Source organism: Ursus maritimus, unplaced genomic scaffold (assembly GCF_017311325.1).
Source record: "Ursus maritimus isolate PB19 unplaced genomic scaffold, ASM1731132v1 scaffold_15, whole genome shotgun sequence".
Classification (NCBI taxonomy): domain Eukaryota; kingdom Metazoa; phylum Chordata; class Mammalia; order Carnivora; family Ursidae; genus Ursus; species Ursus maritimus.
The window spans coordinates 28,860,530-28,880,385 of record NW_024423897.1 but is presented as its reverse complement, the minus strand read 5'-3'; the positions used below and the strand labels follow the sequence as shown (position 1 = coordinate 28,880,385).

Genomic DNA, 19,856 nt, shown 5'->3' with positions numbered 1-19,856 from the left:
GAAAATTCTCCTAACATTCACTTAAATTTGATTATGAAGCAAAGAAAAAGAGATAGAAACAGACCAAACAAACCTATTTTAAGGAATTTTATATTGACAACATGGGTGTTCCTTGGAGACTGTGTATCTCAGCCCTGCCGTGTGGTATCCCAGGCTGACGCCCTGTAAGGATTTGTATAAACTCCAACAGAATGCAGCTCCAGTGGCCCACAAGCTGTGAGCAAGTTGTAAGAATAATTTGCAGAGTAAGTGTTAAGCCTATCTGACATGGTAAACATAGACTGATCTGAACTGTCAAATACAGCAAATAAAGTAGACAGATGTCCAGAAACATGCTGAACTAAAAAATATTATTAAAACAGAACCAGAAGATACTAGTGTGAATTAGAAGACAATCCCAAGAGAAGGTGTTTGGTATTGGAGAATTTGATAAGAATCTATATTTGAGAATTTAAAATATAAGCCACATAAATTCATTTTCATCATTAACAGCCAGTAATAGAAATAATCTGTGTATAATAGTATATGTACATGTGCAAAGGACATAAGGAAATCAGACCAGGCCCTAAAACTAGGCAGGCATCCTAAGATGCATTAAACATTCATTTATACATCACATTAGTTAGACTTACATGGAGCACTGCATTGTGTTGGCAAGTATTATAGGCTGAATTGTATTCTCCCCAAATGTATATGTTGAAGCCCTAATTTCCAGTGCCTTGGAATGTGATCCTGTTTGGAAAGAGGGTCTTTACAGAGGAAAGCAAGTTAAAATGAATTCATTGGGGTGGGCCCTAATCCAATCTTACTGGTGTCCTTATGAGGCGAGGAAACAGATACCAGGCATATGTCAGCACAGAGAACAGACCATGGGAGGACGGAGGGAGAGGGTGGACAACGGCAGGCCAAGAAGAGAGGTCTCAGAAGACTCCAGCTCTGCTGACTTGATCTTGAAATTGCAGCCTCCAAAGAGTGAAAAAATACATACCTGTTGTTTAAGCTATGTAGCCTGTTGTATTTTGTTATGACAACTCTAGCAAACTTAGAGAGCAAGTTAGGCTGGTAAGGTGTGGCAAGAAAGAGGAAGCTGCTCGCTTCTGAATATCCGCTAAGACACAGCGGAACCCCAGCTCCCAAAGTGAGGGAGTGGGCAGCAGCAAGATACAGATGTGATCCAGTTAGGGTCACTCTGAAGTGACATGGAACACAACCCGCATACTTTAACAACTTCTGAGCTTTTTGGTCTGGGGAGAAATAAATCCCCAAAGATACTCAGTGTATGGAGAAAGGATTTTGCTTTATTTTTGTATTGAGTTTGAAGCATCTTGGGCCTTCAGGTGACAAGAGCAGGTGGCAGGTGGAAATGGCTCTAAAGATCCAAAATAGAGATACAGGATTGGGTGCTATTTTATAAGATTAATTTTTAAAATTTTCATAAAATACATATAACAATTTTATAGTATCAACCATTCCAAAGTGTGAGGTTCTCAAATATGTTCACAATGCCGTGTGACCACCACTGCATCTAACTCTTACGTCATTCTCAACAAAAACTCTGGAAACCATTAAACAATAATCCCCCCTTCTCCCTCCCCTCAATCCCTGGTGCCATCTATTTTACTTTCTGTTGCTATGAATTTGCCTATTCCAGGGACCTCATATAAGTGGAATTACATAATATTGCATAGGACTAATTTTTGAAGTCCTAGAAATAAACAATGCCACTAGAGAAACCTTGTGGGGGAGGAAAAGAGAAGTAATGAACAATGTTAGGAAAAATCAAGGAAAAGGCACGGTGGTCTGGCTCTCTCTCATAATAATGCATGTTATCTTCCCCACTCCCCTTCCCCATAACCCTTCCACATCCTCACCAGCACTTGTTACAGCTTGTCTTTTAATAATAGCCATTCTAACAGATGTGAAGTGATATCCGATTGTGGCTTTAATTTACATTTCCCTGGTGATTAATGATGTTGCGCACCCTTCCACATACCTGTTGGGCATTTGAGTATCTTCTTTGGAAAAAAAAAAAAGGTCTATTCACATCCTTTGCCTACTTTCTAATTGGACACTTATTTTCTTGTTCTTGAGTTGTTTGAGTCCCTTGTATTTTTTGGATATTAACCTCTTATCAGATGTGTGGTCTACAAATACCTCCTCCCATTCCGTAGGTTGTCTTTCATTTTGTTGATTGTGTCTCTTGCTGTGCAGAAGCTTTTAGGTTCCATGTAGTCCCACTTATTTATGTTTGCTTTTGTCACTTGTGCTTTAGGTGTCACATCCAAAAAAAAAATCACTGCCAAGATCAACATCGAGAAGCTTTTTCCCTGTGTTTTCTTCTAGGAGTTTTATGATTTCAAGTCGTACATGTAAGTCTTCAATCCATTTAGAATTTCAGTATGTAGTGTCATCTTTGCTCTGGCAATTAACCATATGTGAACTTTTTACATTTCTTGTATTTTTAGTAATGCACTTTAACTTTTTTTCATAGTTTATTTTTATCCATGTATTTATATCTTGTCTCTTACAAGCATATGGTAAGCACTTTGAGACTAAAACCATATTTTACAATTTACCTTCCCATCACACTCGGATCAATATTTTGCACACATTAAGAAATCGATAAATGTTTTTTGTCTATTTGCTTTCTAGAAACTAGGGATGCAGGGGAAAAAATACACAAAAAAGAGAGAAAAAGATTCAATTTCTTTGTTTGGCAGTGTGACCATGACCAGGCCACTTAAAGTTTTTCTCGCCTTTTGTTACTGTGCCTGTTACGTGCATATCTGATAATTTATAAGATTTCTGTATAACTTTACAGTTCTATGATTCTGGCCTGTTTTAGTTAATCTTAACTAAACATATTTTAGAGGGTATTTTTTAAATCAACAAGTATGTACTTCAAAAAAAAAAAAAAGATTCAGAATTGCACAAGTAAAGATGCATGCAAATTATGCTTTCTTTCCTAACAGTCTATTCGACAAATGAAAGGTCAGAAGGACAGTATTATACTCTCTGCCCGATTCATGTTCTGTGAAAATGAAATATACTGACGTCCTATATTCTACTGGGACACATGATCTGTACCTATTTTCAGCCCATGGCTCTTCACACTCCATTGTGTAAAAATAGATCAGTTCTGAACTTTGGAGACAGGCTCAGAAGGGCATTAACCTCTGTCTCGACAGTTAAGTTTGCCATTTTGCTCTAATCAAATAAGTATAAATCTGATCATGTGAAAAGCAGACCTTCTTACTTTGTACTCCTTCCAACAGGCTCTCATAAGCAGAGGGGTACAGTTGACAGAATTTCTCTAATTAATTTGTTAGTTTTAAATACACTGCCTGTTTTTGCTAAAGCATTCATCAGCCTCATGATCCCAACATTTTAATGCCAAATTTTGATGCTAAGACATTGTCTCCAGAAAGCTGGCTGTTAAAATGAAGGAAGAACTTATCAGCAGAGTGTTTGAACACATCCCAGAAGAAATGAGACATATGATAAGGTTGGACTTTTTGTCTCCTCTGTGTTTAGCTTAACACCCTCAGAATGACCCTCTCATGGCACTTACACACAGTTATAATTGATTATTTAAATTTTTGTCTCTAAGCTACAAGAGCCATGAGAGTTGGGGCTATACCTTATTTTTCATTGAATCAGAGTAATACCAAAAATTAAATTTTACCATGCACTTACTGTGTGTGCCAGATTCATTTCTAATTTTTTATACTTTTTGCTCTTTTAATCTTTATAACATCTCTATGAGGTAGTTATTATCACCATCATCCACATTCAAAAACGAGGAAAGTGAAATACATAAAAGTTACTAAATGGCCCAAAGTCGTACATGCAGTAAGTTGTGGAGCTGGATATAAATGGGGTTGGGGGAACCAGGGCCGTTCACTTAACCATGATCCTGCCTAGCCCCTCCGTAGTAGCTTCTCATTCATTGTTTGTTGTACAACTGAAAGCATACATAGGACTATTAATGGCACTGAGAGTATCATAAAAGAGATTTAAACTGAATAGTTTAAAACAATAAAACTGGATCCTTCTAAGCAGCTGTGGGAGAACAGAAGCTTATAAGTGAATGGAAGGAGAAGAAAGAAAAGCTTTCTATAGGCACAGCCAGGTCAAATAACAACTGGAGGATGGGGAGGTCTCTAGAGATTAAGTTGGGCTTAGCAGGCTCAGAATTTTAACTATGTACAGCCACAGAGGAACTAGAGATTGAAGATTATAAATCATGAATACATACATCATAAAATAATAGCTTTAATTCACAATGCCAAGTTTCTGAGTATCATCTTAAAGATCTTAAAGAAAAAAGATTTTCTCAGAATATTATAGCTGTTCTGGTCCAAGTATTTTAGTTCACAGTGAAATGAAGACAATTTTTTAAGATGACTTTACAATCACTTCTCAGAATGCTGACAATTCTAGAGGAGCCAGTGTTTAGGTCATATGGCCTAACCCAAGGATGGACATGCAACTTCATCTGCCACTCTGAATCTTCATCCTGAAGTGGCTCATTACTTCGGTTTGGACAGGAAGACCAGCAACGTTTGTTCCATGAGCCACGACAATACTCTAGTAAGACTTGATATAGAATATAAAAAAAAGTATTTTTTGTCTATTCCACTGATGTTACTGGGTTATAGAAATTGGACAGAATATCTGTTTACCTTCTATAATGGTATTCTATTGAAATATCTCCTTCTCTGGGGTGCCTGGGTGGCTCAGTCAATTAAGCGTCTGCCTTCGGCTCAGATCATGATCCCAGGGTCCTGGGATCAAGCCCCATGTGGGGTTCCCTGATTGAGGGGAGCCTGCTTCTCCCTCTCTTCCCTGCTCGTGCTCTCTCTCACTCTTTCTCTCTCTCTTAAGTAAATAAATACAATCTTAAAAAAAAAAAAAAGAAATACCCCCTCCTATCATCCTGACTGTCCTAAATCACTAATGTAAATATCTAAACAAAGTTAAAATGAAACCAACCACAAGCAAAATCTGGCTTATAGTATATACATAAAAATCAAAATCACAGAGGAATCTAGAGATGCCAGCCTCCTTTTGTTATACATGAAAACCCACATTTTCCATAGTATAATCAAAAGTGATACTGAGAATATTCTATGGCTGGAGTACTTCATAGGTCTGGGCATCACTTTTTATCCACATGAACACCACTGTTTTGTTGATAAAATTCTCTCTTTGATATCTAACAATCAATGATTCCTTGAAATGATTTGCCAAGTGTGACATCTGAACTTTCTTTGCATCTGTTTATCCAATAAGTAATTATTAAATATGTACTAAGGATTGAATTTATGGTGGAAATCAAGAAAGATAAAGTTCTTGCCACCTTGGCTCCAAGACAATACAGTGGTATGTACACAACAAAAAGGCTTAATGTGATGGAGAAGGACTTCAGGAGAACTCATTTAGATAAACTTCTCAGGAAGGCCTCTTGGAGGAGGTACCATTTTTACTGAAACAAGAACAATAAGAATGAACCTAAGGCATTTCAGCAATTTGTGTCCAACATACGAAAAGATAAATCACCTAATTTATGCCACAGAAATGGAAATAGAAGAGTGCACTCAATGATGTAGTTTTTTTGTAATATCCACTAACGGAATTAATTTGCATACATGCAGTATGAGATTTTTGTAAGAGCTTTCAAAGGTCATGTGAATGAAATTCTTTCTGCCACTTTATATCTTTGGGAGTCTTCATATTTAAAAGTATTCAGACGCATTGAAAAAAAAGCTGGGATATAAAATGGATAAAACATAATATGAGCTTAATTGATTATGAATATAGGATATTCATATAGGAATATAGGATAATTTTCACATTGCTTAACATTGCATTTTATATTTTTAAGCAATAGGTCTTTCGCATATGTTTTTGAGAGTCTGAAGGTTTGACTTAACCTTTCATTTCTATACATTCCTGAGTACCCAGACTTGTGTTAGCAGAAATCACTGCTCTTTAGTATACATTAGCATCTCAAATTAGGCTACATATTTTCATAAAAATAAGTCTTCTGCACAATGATGTATTTTAGTTTAAAAGTCTTGTTGCAATATAAAATGGTGGTTGACTCAACATGGAACACATGAGTAGCAATTATATATGGCGTGTGTATGTGTACACCATGCAAATCTTATATTTTTACCGTCTGTCACAAAATACATGTCAAATAATCCAGCTTTCCTCTTCTGAGTATTCTACTTTCACTCATTTGACATTTATGATATCAGTCATTCAATGTCTTCTATATACCAGGCACTTTCTAGACACTCGGAGCACAACAGTGACCAAAATATGCCTTTTCCAGGTTGATGCCTTCACTCCTAAGTTAAAAAGATTTCTTGTGATCTACCACTATGACTTTAATATAGTAAGTACATACTACTGCAATTTAATAGGGACCAAGATATATTTCTCATTGTTCTTATTGAGCTTTTCTTCAGAAAACATGTCTGGCTCTTTTAGGTTCAAGTTTTATTTAAATAATGACTTCTGTTATCTTTCTGCTATGTGTTTTCTTACTTTCTTATCCTACTCATCTGGTTTCCCTTCTAATAAAGTCTTAATTCAGTATAACATTAAATGTAGGCTTGTGCATGACTCTGATTGCAGATGAGCAAAAGCTGAGAAGCAGAGAACAAATGGAGAACATTGTTTTCACCTTTTAAGGTGTTAAGTGTCTGAGCATTTAATGATTCCACTTCTAAGATCTCTAATTTTATTAAGTAGCCACAACTTAGTCTGTTTTTCACTCATAATTCTGTTTAAGGCTGTTCACTCTGTAAATACTTAGTGAGCTCCTACTATATAACTGGTCAATTAAGATATACAGGTTAAGGCATCTTCTTTAGCCTCAAGAAGCTCATAGTCTTAAAAAAGACAAACAATAAACTGACAAGTAATAAATACAATGTGAGAGACAGAGTGCTCAGGGAAAATTTATGAGGAAGTTCACGTGTAGTAAGAGTGCTTAATGGGAAGTGGAATATAAGCTGAGTAGAAAGGAGTGAAGATAGAGTAGTGTGAGCAAAAGCAAAGAGGCAATTAACAGGACTTTTCTTTTCCCCAGAAAATTATCAACAATTCCCTGTTAATGAAATATTAATGGAAAAAAGTAAAGATGAAGGCAGGGCATGGAGCATCTCATATGCCACGTCAAGGAAATTGGACTGTTTCCTGTAGGGGATGGGAGATCATGATCAGGTTCTAGGAAGAGAGGAGAATCATCAAATTCTTGTTTTATATCAATCAATATGGTGGCTGTGTGATGGTACGCATTTGAGCTAACTGAGATTAAAGGCAGGGAGAAAAGTTGTGAGCGCACTTCAGATGCTGAATTAAAAGATGCTGAGACCCTGAACTATGGTATTTGAAAACGTGAGGAAAAACACTGGTCATAACTTAGTGACTGAATAATTGTCGGAATTAAGGAAATTGGACATATGGTCTCATGGCTGTGGATGGGTGTAGGGGGTAAAAATGAAAAGTGCGTTTTTTCCATTGAAGATCGGAGTTAAGTTAATGCGTGGCAAGAGAAAGGATAGTTAATAAAATACACACGATTAAGAAGATGTTCTTGTTATCCTGATTTTATACCACGCTGTGCATTTTCACCACAGAGGAATGCTTCTCATTTAAGCATGCAACTTTAGGGCTTTTACACTCATTTTTCTCCCGGCTTTCTGTATTTCTTCAATGTCATTTTATGCTGGAATCCTAACATTTCCGTGTTTCTTCGTTTTTTTTTTTTTTTTAAAGACTTTATTTATTTATTTGATAGCGAGAGAGAGAGCACAAGCACGGGGAGCAGCAGAGGGACAGGGAGAAGCAGACTCCCAGATGAGCAAGGAGCCCAACACAGGGCTCGATCCCAGGACCCTGGGATCATGACCTGAGCAGAAGGCAGACACTTAACCAACTGAGCCATCTAGTTGCCCTTTTCCTGTTTCTTTGAAATATATCCTTAGTTTTATAGTGTCTTCCTGTCTTTTGATTTAGTCTTAATATCTGATACTGTCTCTTGGATTACATTTGTCTTCCTGCTATGACCTCTCCTGTCTTGTCTTTGAACCCCCCAGGGCCCTTGAGGACCCAGCCTGGTTCCAGTGTCCTAAGCATCTGCCTTTCGGTGAAGGGGATTTGGATTGATTGATTGATTGATTGATTTATTATTGTTTTTGCTTTAGAAAGGGAGAAAGTAGGGGATGGAGGGGTAGAGAAAGAGAGCCTTAAGCAGGCTCCATACTCAGCATAGAGCCCAATGCAGGGCTCGATCTCATAACCCTGAGATCATGATGCGAGCCGAAGTTAAGAGTCTTATGCTTAGTGGACTGAACCACCCAGGTGCCCTAGGGATTCAAATTTAAAACAAATTCTGTAATCCAACAAAGAGATAAAGCAAAGCATATTCATAGACTGAAAAAAAAAATCATTTCATTTTTAAAAATACAACAAAAAATGAAGTTTGAATTGTGTTTCCCAAAGCAAAAAAAAAAAAAAAATTATGATATTCTTATTTGAGGTGTTTGTAAAGACAATAAGCTAATCAACAGGACACGTTTAGCTCCTTTTATTGACAAACTCTTAACTGATAGTTTAACGCTCAAGAAAAAATAAGAATAACTTTTACGGGATTCAGAAGCTTAGGAATGGTTATAAATGGTAAAGACATTAGTGCAATGAAAATATTTATTGAGCATTTAATATATGCTACATGTACTAGGAATTTCAAGAAAAATTTAAACTACAAATAAGACTTTGCTTTTAAGGAACTTTCAAGACAAAAGTGGAGAAAACAAATATGAAACACTAATGATAACAGAGACAGAATGGATAAGGAGCACACACGAGTTGTGGACTCAGTGCATTAGGGGTCAGAGAAAAGACAGATGAAATCTAGCCTGGAAAATTTAAAAAAAAAATTGTAAATAAATATTTGAACTAGATTTTGCTAACAGATGACAGACATTTCTGGAAAACATATGATCCAAGGTGAGAAATTATAATTGATTTTTGCAAAACAGCAAGTTGCACAGTTTGGATGTAGGCCACTTTGGAACACGTAGAGCAGCAGGGAGAATAAAGTTGGAAATTTAGTCGAGATCAAAGCACAGAAGTGCTGGAATATGAGCCTAGGGAGGCTAAATTTGATTTAATTTTGTATGTAAAGAGTGAAGGTTTCTGAGCAGAGAGATGAGTAGCTTGTACATATGAAAAGAAAAAAAAAAAAGATTAATCTGGCAACAATGTTTTAAATGGTAGAGAAAACTGCCCAGAGACTGGAAGGCAAACTAAGGAGACAGTTCTGATTGTCCACGTGAGAAGTCTAAGGTCAGGGCGAAGGTAGTGGGGAAGGAAACAAGGGCATTGGTGTGGGATGGATTGCCACAGTGAACTGATGGCATTTGCTGATTGACTGGACGGGCAGAGCGGAAAAAGATTAAAAAAAAAAAAAGACTACAATTTTACATTTCAAATGCTTCGAGAAAATGACTAAAACATTTACTGAGAGACTTCAAAGGAAAATGGTTTAGTAATGGAAGATAATGACTGTACTACATAGCTTACTATATATATGGAGTCGGGGAAAATCATGTAGATTTTAAGAAAACAGCGTTATTGGCAAGAACTTGGAGCTCAAAATTTACAGAATTAAGGTGCAAGAAGAAAAAATTAAAAAAGAACAAATTCAGAAATGCAAAATGAAGAGCCAAAGGCTTAGTAATGGTTCAGTGTTAAGGAACCCCAAAAAAGAGATTCAGGATGTGTGTTTGCTAACAGTTTGAAAGGACCACCAAGGGCTCAAAGACAAAGGCTTTTTGATGAGTAACAGATCACTGATAACTTTCAAGGAAACAACTATGGTAAAGAAGTGGAGATCAAACCACAATGTAATGATTACACAGTAATCATCTGAGAAGGTTGGTAGTAAAAGAAAGAAGGGAAAGAAAAGCAGTGGGAGATATAGAATCACATCAATATTCTTTCAGTCTAGGAGTGACTAGAACATTCCTAGGGCAGAGAGAATCCTTCTAGGGAGGGATGGAAAAAAGCTACAAGGCAAACGGTGATTACTGATGTTGAAGTGTTCTAATGAGGAGATAGGAGGAAATGAATTGCTTGCAACAGGTCAGGTTAGTCTGTAATCAGGGTCTAAGGTCTAAAAAACAGATGACATGAACATGGGAAGAGAGGAGAAATCAAAAAGGAGATAAACAGCTCAGTAAACATGAGAGGATAGAGTGGAAGACAGACACAATGAGGACACACGAAGGAAATCTTACAATTACGGATACAGAAAGTGAAACCGTTTTGACAATCATGATTACTAGAACAATTTTCCAGTATTTTTTTCCCAACAATTAAAAGCCTGTATATGCGAGAACATATGGGAGAATAAAGGCAAAAAAAGATCTGTTAACATTTAGTTCTGATTTTTCTTCTGAGTAGTCATAACATGGACTTGAAGATTTGCCATGAAAAGAGAACATCAACCATGACCGTGGACCATGGAGATCGAGGACTATAAATCTTACCTCTCTCAGAGGATCGTTGAGTTCATTGAGAATGTTTTCCTCGTCGAAGATTTTGCCTTGGTATCTGTGTTCATAGTAGTCGTGTATCTTCTGACGCATATCAGCTGGTAACTTATGGAATGACATGTATTGTTCCACTTGCTTATACTGTAAGGAAAGGAAAGAGGAAATTAGAAAACATTGTCAGGCTGTATGAGAAATCATCATGCTACCTTGTTGTGCTGAATTCAGTTATAACTGAATAACAGTAACAAAAAGAACTCCTTCGAGGGGAAGGAACTAAGGTACTAGGATGTAATGTTCCTACTCTGTGTCACATGCTCTGCAAGGGATTTATTTAGGTAAACAGTTCCCGTAAAGAACTGAGGTGCGGCGGGGCATGCAAGGAGATCAGAGTGAATTTAAGGGTGCCACCCCAGAAAAGCCAGTGATGAGACCAGAACAAAAAAAGCGATGTTATTTTTTCGGAATCTTTTTTTTAGCTGTGTTCCAAAAGAAGTATCACGTTTGGCCCCTTATCCGGATATAGAATCTCCTAAGTTCGGGTAGAACAAAAGGTTTTATCTTAGACCTGAGAGCAAAAGATCAGACCTAATTAAAATTTGAATTTAGTGACAGAGAGTTTGGCAGCTGTTTCCGAGTCAGATACTCAAGCAACACAGATGGCCTGAAAAGTGAGAGAATATGTCACCCTTCAACTTAGGACTTAAAGAGTATCAGGGTGAGACTAGATCCATGTACTTTTATAGCCAAAAGTTAACTTAGATGTTTAAATTCATGTAACCAAGTAGTTCTAGATTGTTTATAAAACTTGGAGTGAGGTTGACTTTGGGAAGGCAGATTTTCAGGCTTAACTCCAGAGATCGATTCCCTTGATGTATCTGCTTTTGAGAATTTATACACAAACACATACACAGTTTGAAAATAAATCCCTGGTATTCAAAAAGGAACATAGATATTAGCTGGGAACTTATTAGAAGGGAATTTCAGGCTTTAGTTCAGACCTATGAAATCAGAGTCCACATCTTAAAAAAAGATTCTCAGATACCCATACACGTTTAAGTTTGAGAAGCATTCCCTTGATGTTGCAAATGCAGGTAGTTAGGCGACCATACTTGGAAACAATTAATTAGAGCCCCTCAAATGAATTTCATTGCATAGATGGTAAAATTGAATACAAATAAAAAAGTAGGTAATAAAACTGGATAAACATACCGGAATAAGATTCTTCCCTTAAAGAAACACATTTAATGTGTTTTGGAGAACACAAAGAAATTTTTTTTTTCTCACATCTTTTCCTGATGACTTAAAGGTCTCCCAACTCCTTCTCCATAATTAGTGTAGTTGTAATTGCTACTTGATAACACATACATCTAATTTGAAACAGCAACCTATTATATTTCTTCAATTTTTTAGTACATACTTTCCTTTCACATAACGTTCTTATTTTTAAGACATTCCCTTTTGGAGATTAGTATTCTTAAAGGAAATACAACTTTGTCATGAGACTTCCTTTATTTGGTCACCAGACTGTCCCCCAAGTATTTAAAGCCTGCCGGCCTATATATATATCTCTCTCTGAAGCAACTTGATTATGATTTAAGCATTTTAAATTTAGACACCAATGCTTTCACTGTCATTGTGTGTAAGTGGCTTCTAGCATGTACTTGAGAAGGATTGGTTAATTTTTCCTGAAGAGCTCAGAATCTGTATGCCTACCTAATCTTGGTAACCCACTTCTAGAGACCTGGGATTCAGTCCGCTTGATCCCTCATGCCGCTGGTCCATAAGAAAGAGGCTTCAGTGACCTCTATAAGACTGCTGTGCAGGAGAAAGTTGATTTGCAACTGGACTGACAAAGCTCTATTTTTATTTCTAGAGACATCTGTGCATCTGATTTTTACTCTTAGCTAAAAAGAGGGCAGTGGGATATTTGATGTACTGTTTAGGGTCTGAGGCTCCACCGGAAACCCCAAGTTTAACTTTTGCACTAATGCTTTGCAGCTTGTTTATCTGGTTTGATTATTCTGGCTTGACTATTTAAAGAGCTACTGAGAGCTTTGCTGCTGAGCAACCCCCCCAGACCAAGGCTCCTTGCACAGATCTTGGTGGATCAAGCTAGAAACTCAGTATGTCCCACATGCCTAAAGATGGAGCCTACAGTGAGCTCATGTTGGGGAAAGGCTCTCGGGCCTCTTTCTGTGATCTCTTTCTCCAAAGTACTGTGTTCTTTGCATTTAAACAAAAGCCTCATACTAGTAAAGTCTGGTGAATCCTGCTAAATATTCAAACTTGGGAAAACAACAAAACAGCTTAAGAGCACAGGATTGCCACAGTTTGGACACTGCATTGATGAAAGTCCTTTCAGTTCTGGACAAATAAAGGATTCAGCTTTCTTCAGGACCAGTAGGGTTTGTCAAGTAATCTCTGTTTACTCTTCCCAAAAAACTGCTTGCCCAAACACTGCTTGGACTGGTGAGAATCTTTAACCTTAACCAGGATACTAAGCTCTAGATTTCTCTGTTCTTTGCAAGCATTTCAGTGGGTATGGGAGATAGCATTGAAAGTTAGTGGTATTTCAACTTATTTTTACGAAATCTGTGCCTATGTGGAAGGGCCTACTCATCTAGAGAAACAAATCGTCTGCTCAGTGTCTATCTTGAATTAGAAAACCAATCCTTGATTAGCTAAATACAAATGTTATGCATAAAATTATTTTATTTTTATGGAAAGTCAGGATTAGTGCAATATAGTTATTTTTCCTCATACAAATAATTTAATCCCTTTAGACTTGAGTTTACTAATCTACAGGAGGAGAGTGTTGCACCAAATGATCTTCTGCGTTCCTTCAGATTGAAGGTCTATGAATATTTCTTGTCATTTAATCATACTGAGTTCAATTTGATTTTTGAGCCCATATTACATATTTTAAATATTAGTCGATTTATAATAATTATTGATCTAACAAATAGTAACAGATTGCTGTGTGCCAGTGGTTCTCAAGGTGCAGTTAAGGTGCAGATAAACCACCAGTATCACTGGGGAGGAGCTTGTTAGAAATGCACATTTGAAGTTTTCACCCTAGGCCCACAGAATCAGAAACTCTAATTAGAAATTCTAGCAGTCCTTGTTTTAACAGGCCTTCCCTACACTAAAATATCAGAACCACTTCTATATGCCAAGAGCTGTGTTATCCTAGGACATAAGGAAGCACTTTTGAGTGACAGTAGGGGACAGAAAGGAAATTCAGTTTTAATAAGTTAGGTTTAAGATGTCCATGGCACATCCTAATGCTTATATGTAGGTCAGGCACTTAGAAGAAAAAATATACACATAGTCAATGACTAAGAGATCACTACGGGATAATGTGTCAAATAAAGAGATAAAAAAAAAAAGTGGAACCTACATTTTAAAAGCAGTTGACTCAGGAAATTGATCAATAACTCGAGGGTGAATGGAAGTAAGAAATGGAAATGAAAACAGCGAGTATAACTATGTCTCTGACCTGTTCTGGTTAAAAGGGGAGAGCTAGAATCAAGGCATGGTAAATGTAAGCAATTTTAATAAATCTAAAATAGAAGCTTTAATCACGTTTATATTGTTTTTATATCTATGAATGACATCCTTATCAGAAAACTGAATCACCCTATTTTATATCCCCTACAACTTCATCCCCAATCCTCAAGACCACCAAATCATGTAAATTCTATTGCTAGAAGTTTCAATAATTTTCCATTTCCCTGTATCACCATTACTATCATTCTATTTAGAGTAACTTAATCTCTCCTCTAAACTCATTCCCAACTTTCTAACTATATTCTCTGTATCTATTTGTGCATGCCTGGCTGCAACTCTTATTCTTTTCCATAATTCAGACATATCTTTAAAAATACTAACCTTATTGTCACTCCTTTCCCTGAAGTCTTTTAATGGCTTGCAATGCTTTCAGGATCAAGATCTGACTTCCTGGGCCTATTTAGCCTTTTCTTCCTCTATCATGTATATTTTCCCTTTGCTCACTATGCCCTGGTATATTAAATTTCTTTAATATTCTTAAACTTACCCTAGTCTCTGGATGTTCACGTACTTTCCTCTATCTGGAAGGCTGTTCCACCACATAATTTCCTGGCTAATTCCTTTTCATTCTTTAATTTTCTTCCTCAAATCTCACTGCAACAAGGAAATATTCTCTGACTCTCTGGTTACCTAAAGTCCTCTTGGTATGCACTTAGAAAAAATGCTGAGTTTATGCCTTAGTTATTCTAAGAGCACATGCAATTATTGTTAAGTGTCTGTCCTTGCCTGTCTTGTTCACCACTGAACTGCTAAGGTGTTTGCATGCAAGTAGTCACTAATTGAAAATCTGGTTTGTTACACACTTTCTGAAAATTCCTTGGGTAAAGGAGACCAAGAATATGATCTCTGACTCTTTTCTGTTGTAATAATGGTATCAGTGAAGGATGCCAGATAGGGAGATTCTCCCACATGGATTGAAATTTTGGATTCGTATTTTATTATTATGAGTTGTTACTGTTTATTATTCAGAGAACATTTATTAAATATGAGATTCCACCTCTATCCTATTGAAGTTAACCTGGATGAATCTGTTCTTTAAAGAATTTGCAGTTTCTGTCTGAATCCGTGATATCAGGCTTTATGCTAAACACAGCTATTAGTAGGAGAAACTACCTTCTTATAATTCCAAAAATATAACAATTAGGAACACAGCAGAAGTTAATAAAAACATGTGCAAAGTATATGAATGATATTAAGTAATGAAACAATTGGTTGATTGCCAGCATTTCCCATGCTTTCTACTCAACTACACTTCTTTATCAAAATTTTGAAATTGTGACAATTTATTTAAATTTAACTTTATTCAATAAGCAAGGATTTTTGTTTTAGGGCTGCATAGAAAGTCATTGTCTTAAGAAGCTTAGTGGCAAATTAACTGATTAGGACATAAGTGATTATTTAATGACTTGTTAGGACATCCTCTCTATTAAATATGCAATCTATTTGAAAATAAAAAGAGTTTTCTTCATTACCAAGACAGTCCTGTGTACAGATATAAGTAACATGCCTGATCCAAAATTTAAACCAACAATCATAAGGATACTAGCTGGTCTTGTGAAAAGCACAGAAGACACCAGTGAGCTCCTTACCACAGAGATAAAAGACCTAAAAACTAGAAGAGCCAAAATGAAAAATGCAATAACCAATATTCAAAACTGACAGAATGCAATGATCACAAGGATGGAAAAACAGAGGAATGAATCAGTTATATAGAAGATAAAATTATGGAAAAGAATGAAGCTGAAAGGAAGGAAAGAAAAATATTAGATCATGAGTAGACAGAGGAAACTCAGTGATTTCATAAAACATAATGACATTTATATCCTAGGAATCACAGAAGAAGAGAAGGAAAGGCGGACAGAAGGTTTATGAGGAAATTATAGCTGAAAACTTCCCTAATCTGGGGAAGGAAACAGACATCCAAAACCAGGAGGCAAAGAGAACTCTCATTAAAATCAACAAAAGCAGGTGAACACTGAGACATAGCTTAGTTAAGTTTGTAAAATACAGAGATGAAGAACAAATTCTAAAAGCAGCAAGACAAAAGAAGTCCCTCAATTACAAGGAATGAGAGAGAAGGTTAGCAGCAGATCTATCCACAGAAACTAGGCAGACAAGAAGAGAGTGGCATGACATATTCAATGTGCTGAATGGGAAAAATATGTGGGCAAGAATATTCTATTCAACAGGCTATCATTCAGAATAGAAGGAGAGATGAAGAGTTTCCAAGACAAACAAAAACTAAAGGAATTGGTGACCTCCAAGAAATAATAAGGGGGACTCTTTGAGTGAGAAAGAAAAATCAAAAGTGACAAAGACAGAAAGAAGCAAAAAACACAACCAGGAACAATGACAAAACAAGTAATAAATGGCACTCAATTCAAATCTATCAATAATTACTCTCTCTCTCTCTTTTTTAAAGATTTTATTTATTTATTTGACAGAGAGAGAGAGAGACAGCCAGCGAGAGAGGGAACACAAGCAGGGGGAGTGGGAGAGGAAGAAGCAGGCTCCCAGTGGAGCAGGGAGCCTGATGCGGGGCTCAATCCCAGGACCCCGGGATCATGCCCTGAGCCAAAGGCAGACACCAAACAGCTGAGCCACCCAGGTGCCCCAATAATTACTCTTGAATGCAAATGGACTAAATCCTTCAATCAAAAAACATAAGATGTCAGAATGTATAAAAAGCGACAACATCCATCAATATGCTGCCTATGAGAAACCCATTTTAGATCTAAAGACACCTGCAGATAGAAAGTGAGGGCATGGAGAACCATTTCCACTTATCATGCAAATGGAAGTCAAAAGAAAGCCAGAGTAGCAATACCTTTTTCAGACAAACTAGATTTTAAACCAAAGACCGTAACAAGAGATGAAGAAGGGTACTATATCATAATAAAGGGATCTACCTGACAAAAAGATCTAACAATTATAAATATTATGCCCCTAGCTTGGGAGCACCCAAATATATAAATCAATTAATAAGAAACATAGAGGAACACATTGGTGATAATACAATAATAGTAGGGGATTTTAACACCCCACTTACACAATGGACAGATCATCTAAGCACAAAATGAACAAGGAAAAATAGCTTTGAATGACACACTGGACCAGACGGACTTAACAGATATATTCAGAACACTCCACCCTGAAACAACAGAATACACATTCTTTTCAAGTGCCTATGGGACATTCTCCAGAACAGATCACATACTGGGTCACAAATCAGGCCTCAACAAGTACAAAAAGATTGAGATCATAGCATGTGTATTTTCCAACCACAATGCTATGAAACTTGAAGTCAACTACAAGAATAAGTTGGGAAAGACCACAAAAACATTAAGGTTAAAGAACACCCTACTAAAGAATGAATGGGTTAACCAGGAAATTAAAGAAGAAATAAAAAAATATATGGAAGTAAATGAAAATGAAAACATGACAATGAAAACCTTTAGGATGCAGCAGAGGTGGTCATAAGAGGGCAATATATAATACAGGCCTTCCTCAAGAAGCACAAAAAGTCTCAACTTTACACCTAAAGGAGATAAAAAAAAAAAAAAAAAGAGCAACAAACGAAGACTAAACCTAGCAGAAGAAGGGAAGGAATAAAGATTAGAGCAGAAATAAAGGATATAAAAACAAAACAAAAAAAATCTCCCAGTAGAACAGATTGATAAAACCAGGAGCTGGCTCTTTGAAAGAATTAATAAAACTGATAAACCCCTAGCCAGACTTATCAAAACCAACCAACCAAACAAAAAAACAAAAAGGAGAGAGAGAGAGAGAGAAAGGACTCAAATAAATAAAATCATGAATGAGAGACGAGAGATAACAACCAATGCCACAGAAATACAATTATAAGAAAACATTATGAAAAATTATATTGCCAAGAAATTAGACAATCTGGAAGAAATGGACAAATTCCTAGAAAGATGTAAACTACCAAAACTGAAACAGGAAAAAACAGAAAACTTGAATAGAGTGATAATAATAAAAAAAATTGAATCAGTAATAAAAATCTCCCAGTAACCCAAAGTCCAGGCCAGATGGCTTCCCATGAGAATCCTACCAAACATTTAAAAAAGAGTTAATACCTATTCTTCTCAAACTGTTCTAAAAATAGAAATGGAAGAAAACTTCCAAACTCATTCTATGAAGCCAGCATTACCTTGATTCCAAAACCAAAGACCACACTAAAACAGAAGAATTATAGGCCAATATCTCTGATGAACATGGATGCAAAAATTCTCAACAAAATACTGGCAAATCAAATCTAACAGTACATTAAAAGAATCATTCACCATAATCAAGTGGGATTTATTCCTGGGTTGCAAGGGTGGTTCAATATTCACAAATCAATCAATGTGATACAGATTAATAAAAGAAAGGATAAGAATGATATGATCTTTTCAATAGATGCAGAAAAAGCATTTGACGAAGTACAGCATCCATTCTTGATAAAAACCCTCAGCAAAGTAGGGATAGAGGGACATACTTCAACATCGTTAAGGCCGTATATGAAAGACCCACAGCTAATATCCTCAATGGGGGAAAACTGAGAGCTTTTTCCTCTACTGTCAGGAGCATGATCGGATTCCCCTGCCACCATTGTTATTTAACATAGTACTATAAGTCCTAGCCTCAGTAATCAGACAACAAAAAGAAATAAAAGTCATCCAAACTGGAAAGGAAATCAAACTTCACTATTCACAAAAGACATGATACTCTATGTAGAAAACCCAGAAGACTCCACCAAAAATTGCTAAAACTGATACATGAATTCAGCAAAATTGTAATACAAAAATCAATGTACAGAAATCTGTTGCATTTCTATACACCAATAATGAAGCAGCATAAAGAGAAATCAAGGAATTGATCCCTTTTACAATTGCACCAAAATGGTAAGATATCTAAGAATAAACTTAATCAATGAGGTAAAAGATCTTTACTCTGAATATTATTGAACACTTATGAAAGAAATTGAAGATGGCACAAAGAAATGGAAAAACATTCCATGCTCATGGATTGGAAGAACAAACATTGTTAAAATTTCTCTAGTATCGAAAGCGATCTACCCATTTAATGAAATCCCTATCGAAATACCAATAGCATTTTTCACAGAAGTAGAGCAAACAATCCTAAAATTTGTATGGAACAACAGAAGACCCTGAATAACCAAAGCAATCTTGAAAAATAAAAGCAAAGCTGGAGGCATCACAATTCCAGACTTCAAGCTATATTACAATGCTGATCAAGACAGTATGGTACTGGCACAAAAACAGACACATAGATCAATGGAACAGAATAGAGAACCCAGAAATGGACTCGCAACTATATAGTCAACTAATCTTCAACAAAGCGGAAAAAATAAACAATGGAATAAAGACAGTCTTTTCAACAAATGGTGTTGGGAAAACACAATGACCAATAATCAATCATCAGTCACTTTTTTGGGGGGGCGGGGAGAGAGACAGAGACAGAGATAGAGAGAGAGATCGAGGGATTGGCAGAGGGAGAGGGAGAAAGAAAATCTTAAGCAGCATGGAGTCTGATGTGGGGCTTGATCTCACCACCCTGAGATCATGACCTGAGCTGAAATCAAGAGTGAGACGCTTAACTGACTGAGCCACCCAGGGGCCCCAATCACCAGTTTTTTCTTTTTTTAAAAAATATTTAAGCCAATCATCATCTGGTTTATAGCTAAGC

General features: G+C 36.5%; 1 protein-coding gene across 1 annotated transcript in view; it reads right to left on the bottom strand.

Annotated features, from left to right (window-relative positions):
- The window catches only part of HCN1 (hyperpolarization activated cyclic nucleotide gated potassium channel 1), a 373,578-nt gene that overhangs the window by 56,311 nt on the left and 297,411 nt on the right, over positions 1-19,856 (bottom strand). Inside the window, exon 5 of the mRNA XM_040630450.1 lies at positions 10,572-10,718. Within this exon, the coding sequence (XP_040486384.1) occupies positions 10,572-10,718 (147 nt within the window). The remainder of the gene's footprint in view (positions 1-10,571; positions 10,719-19,856) is intronic.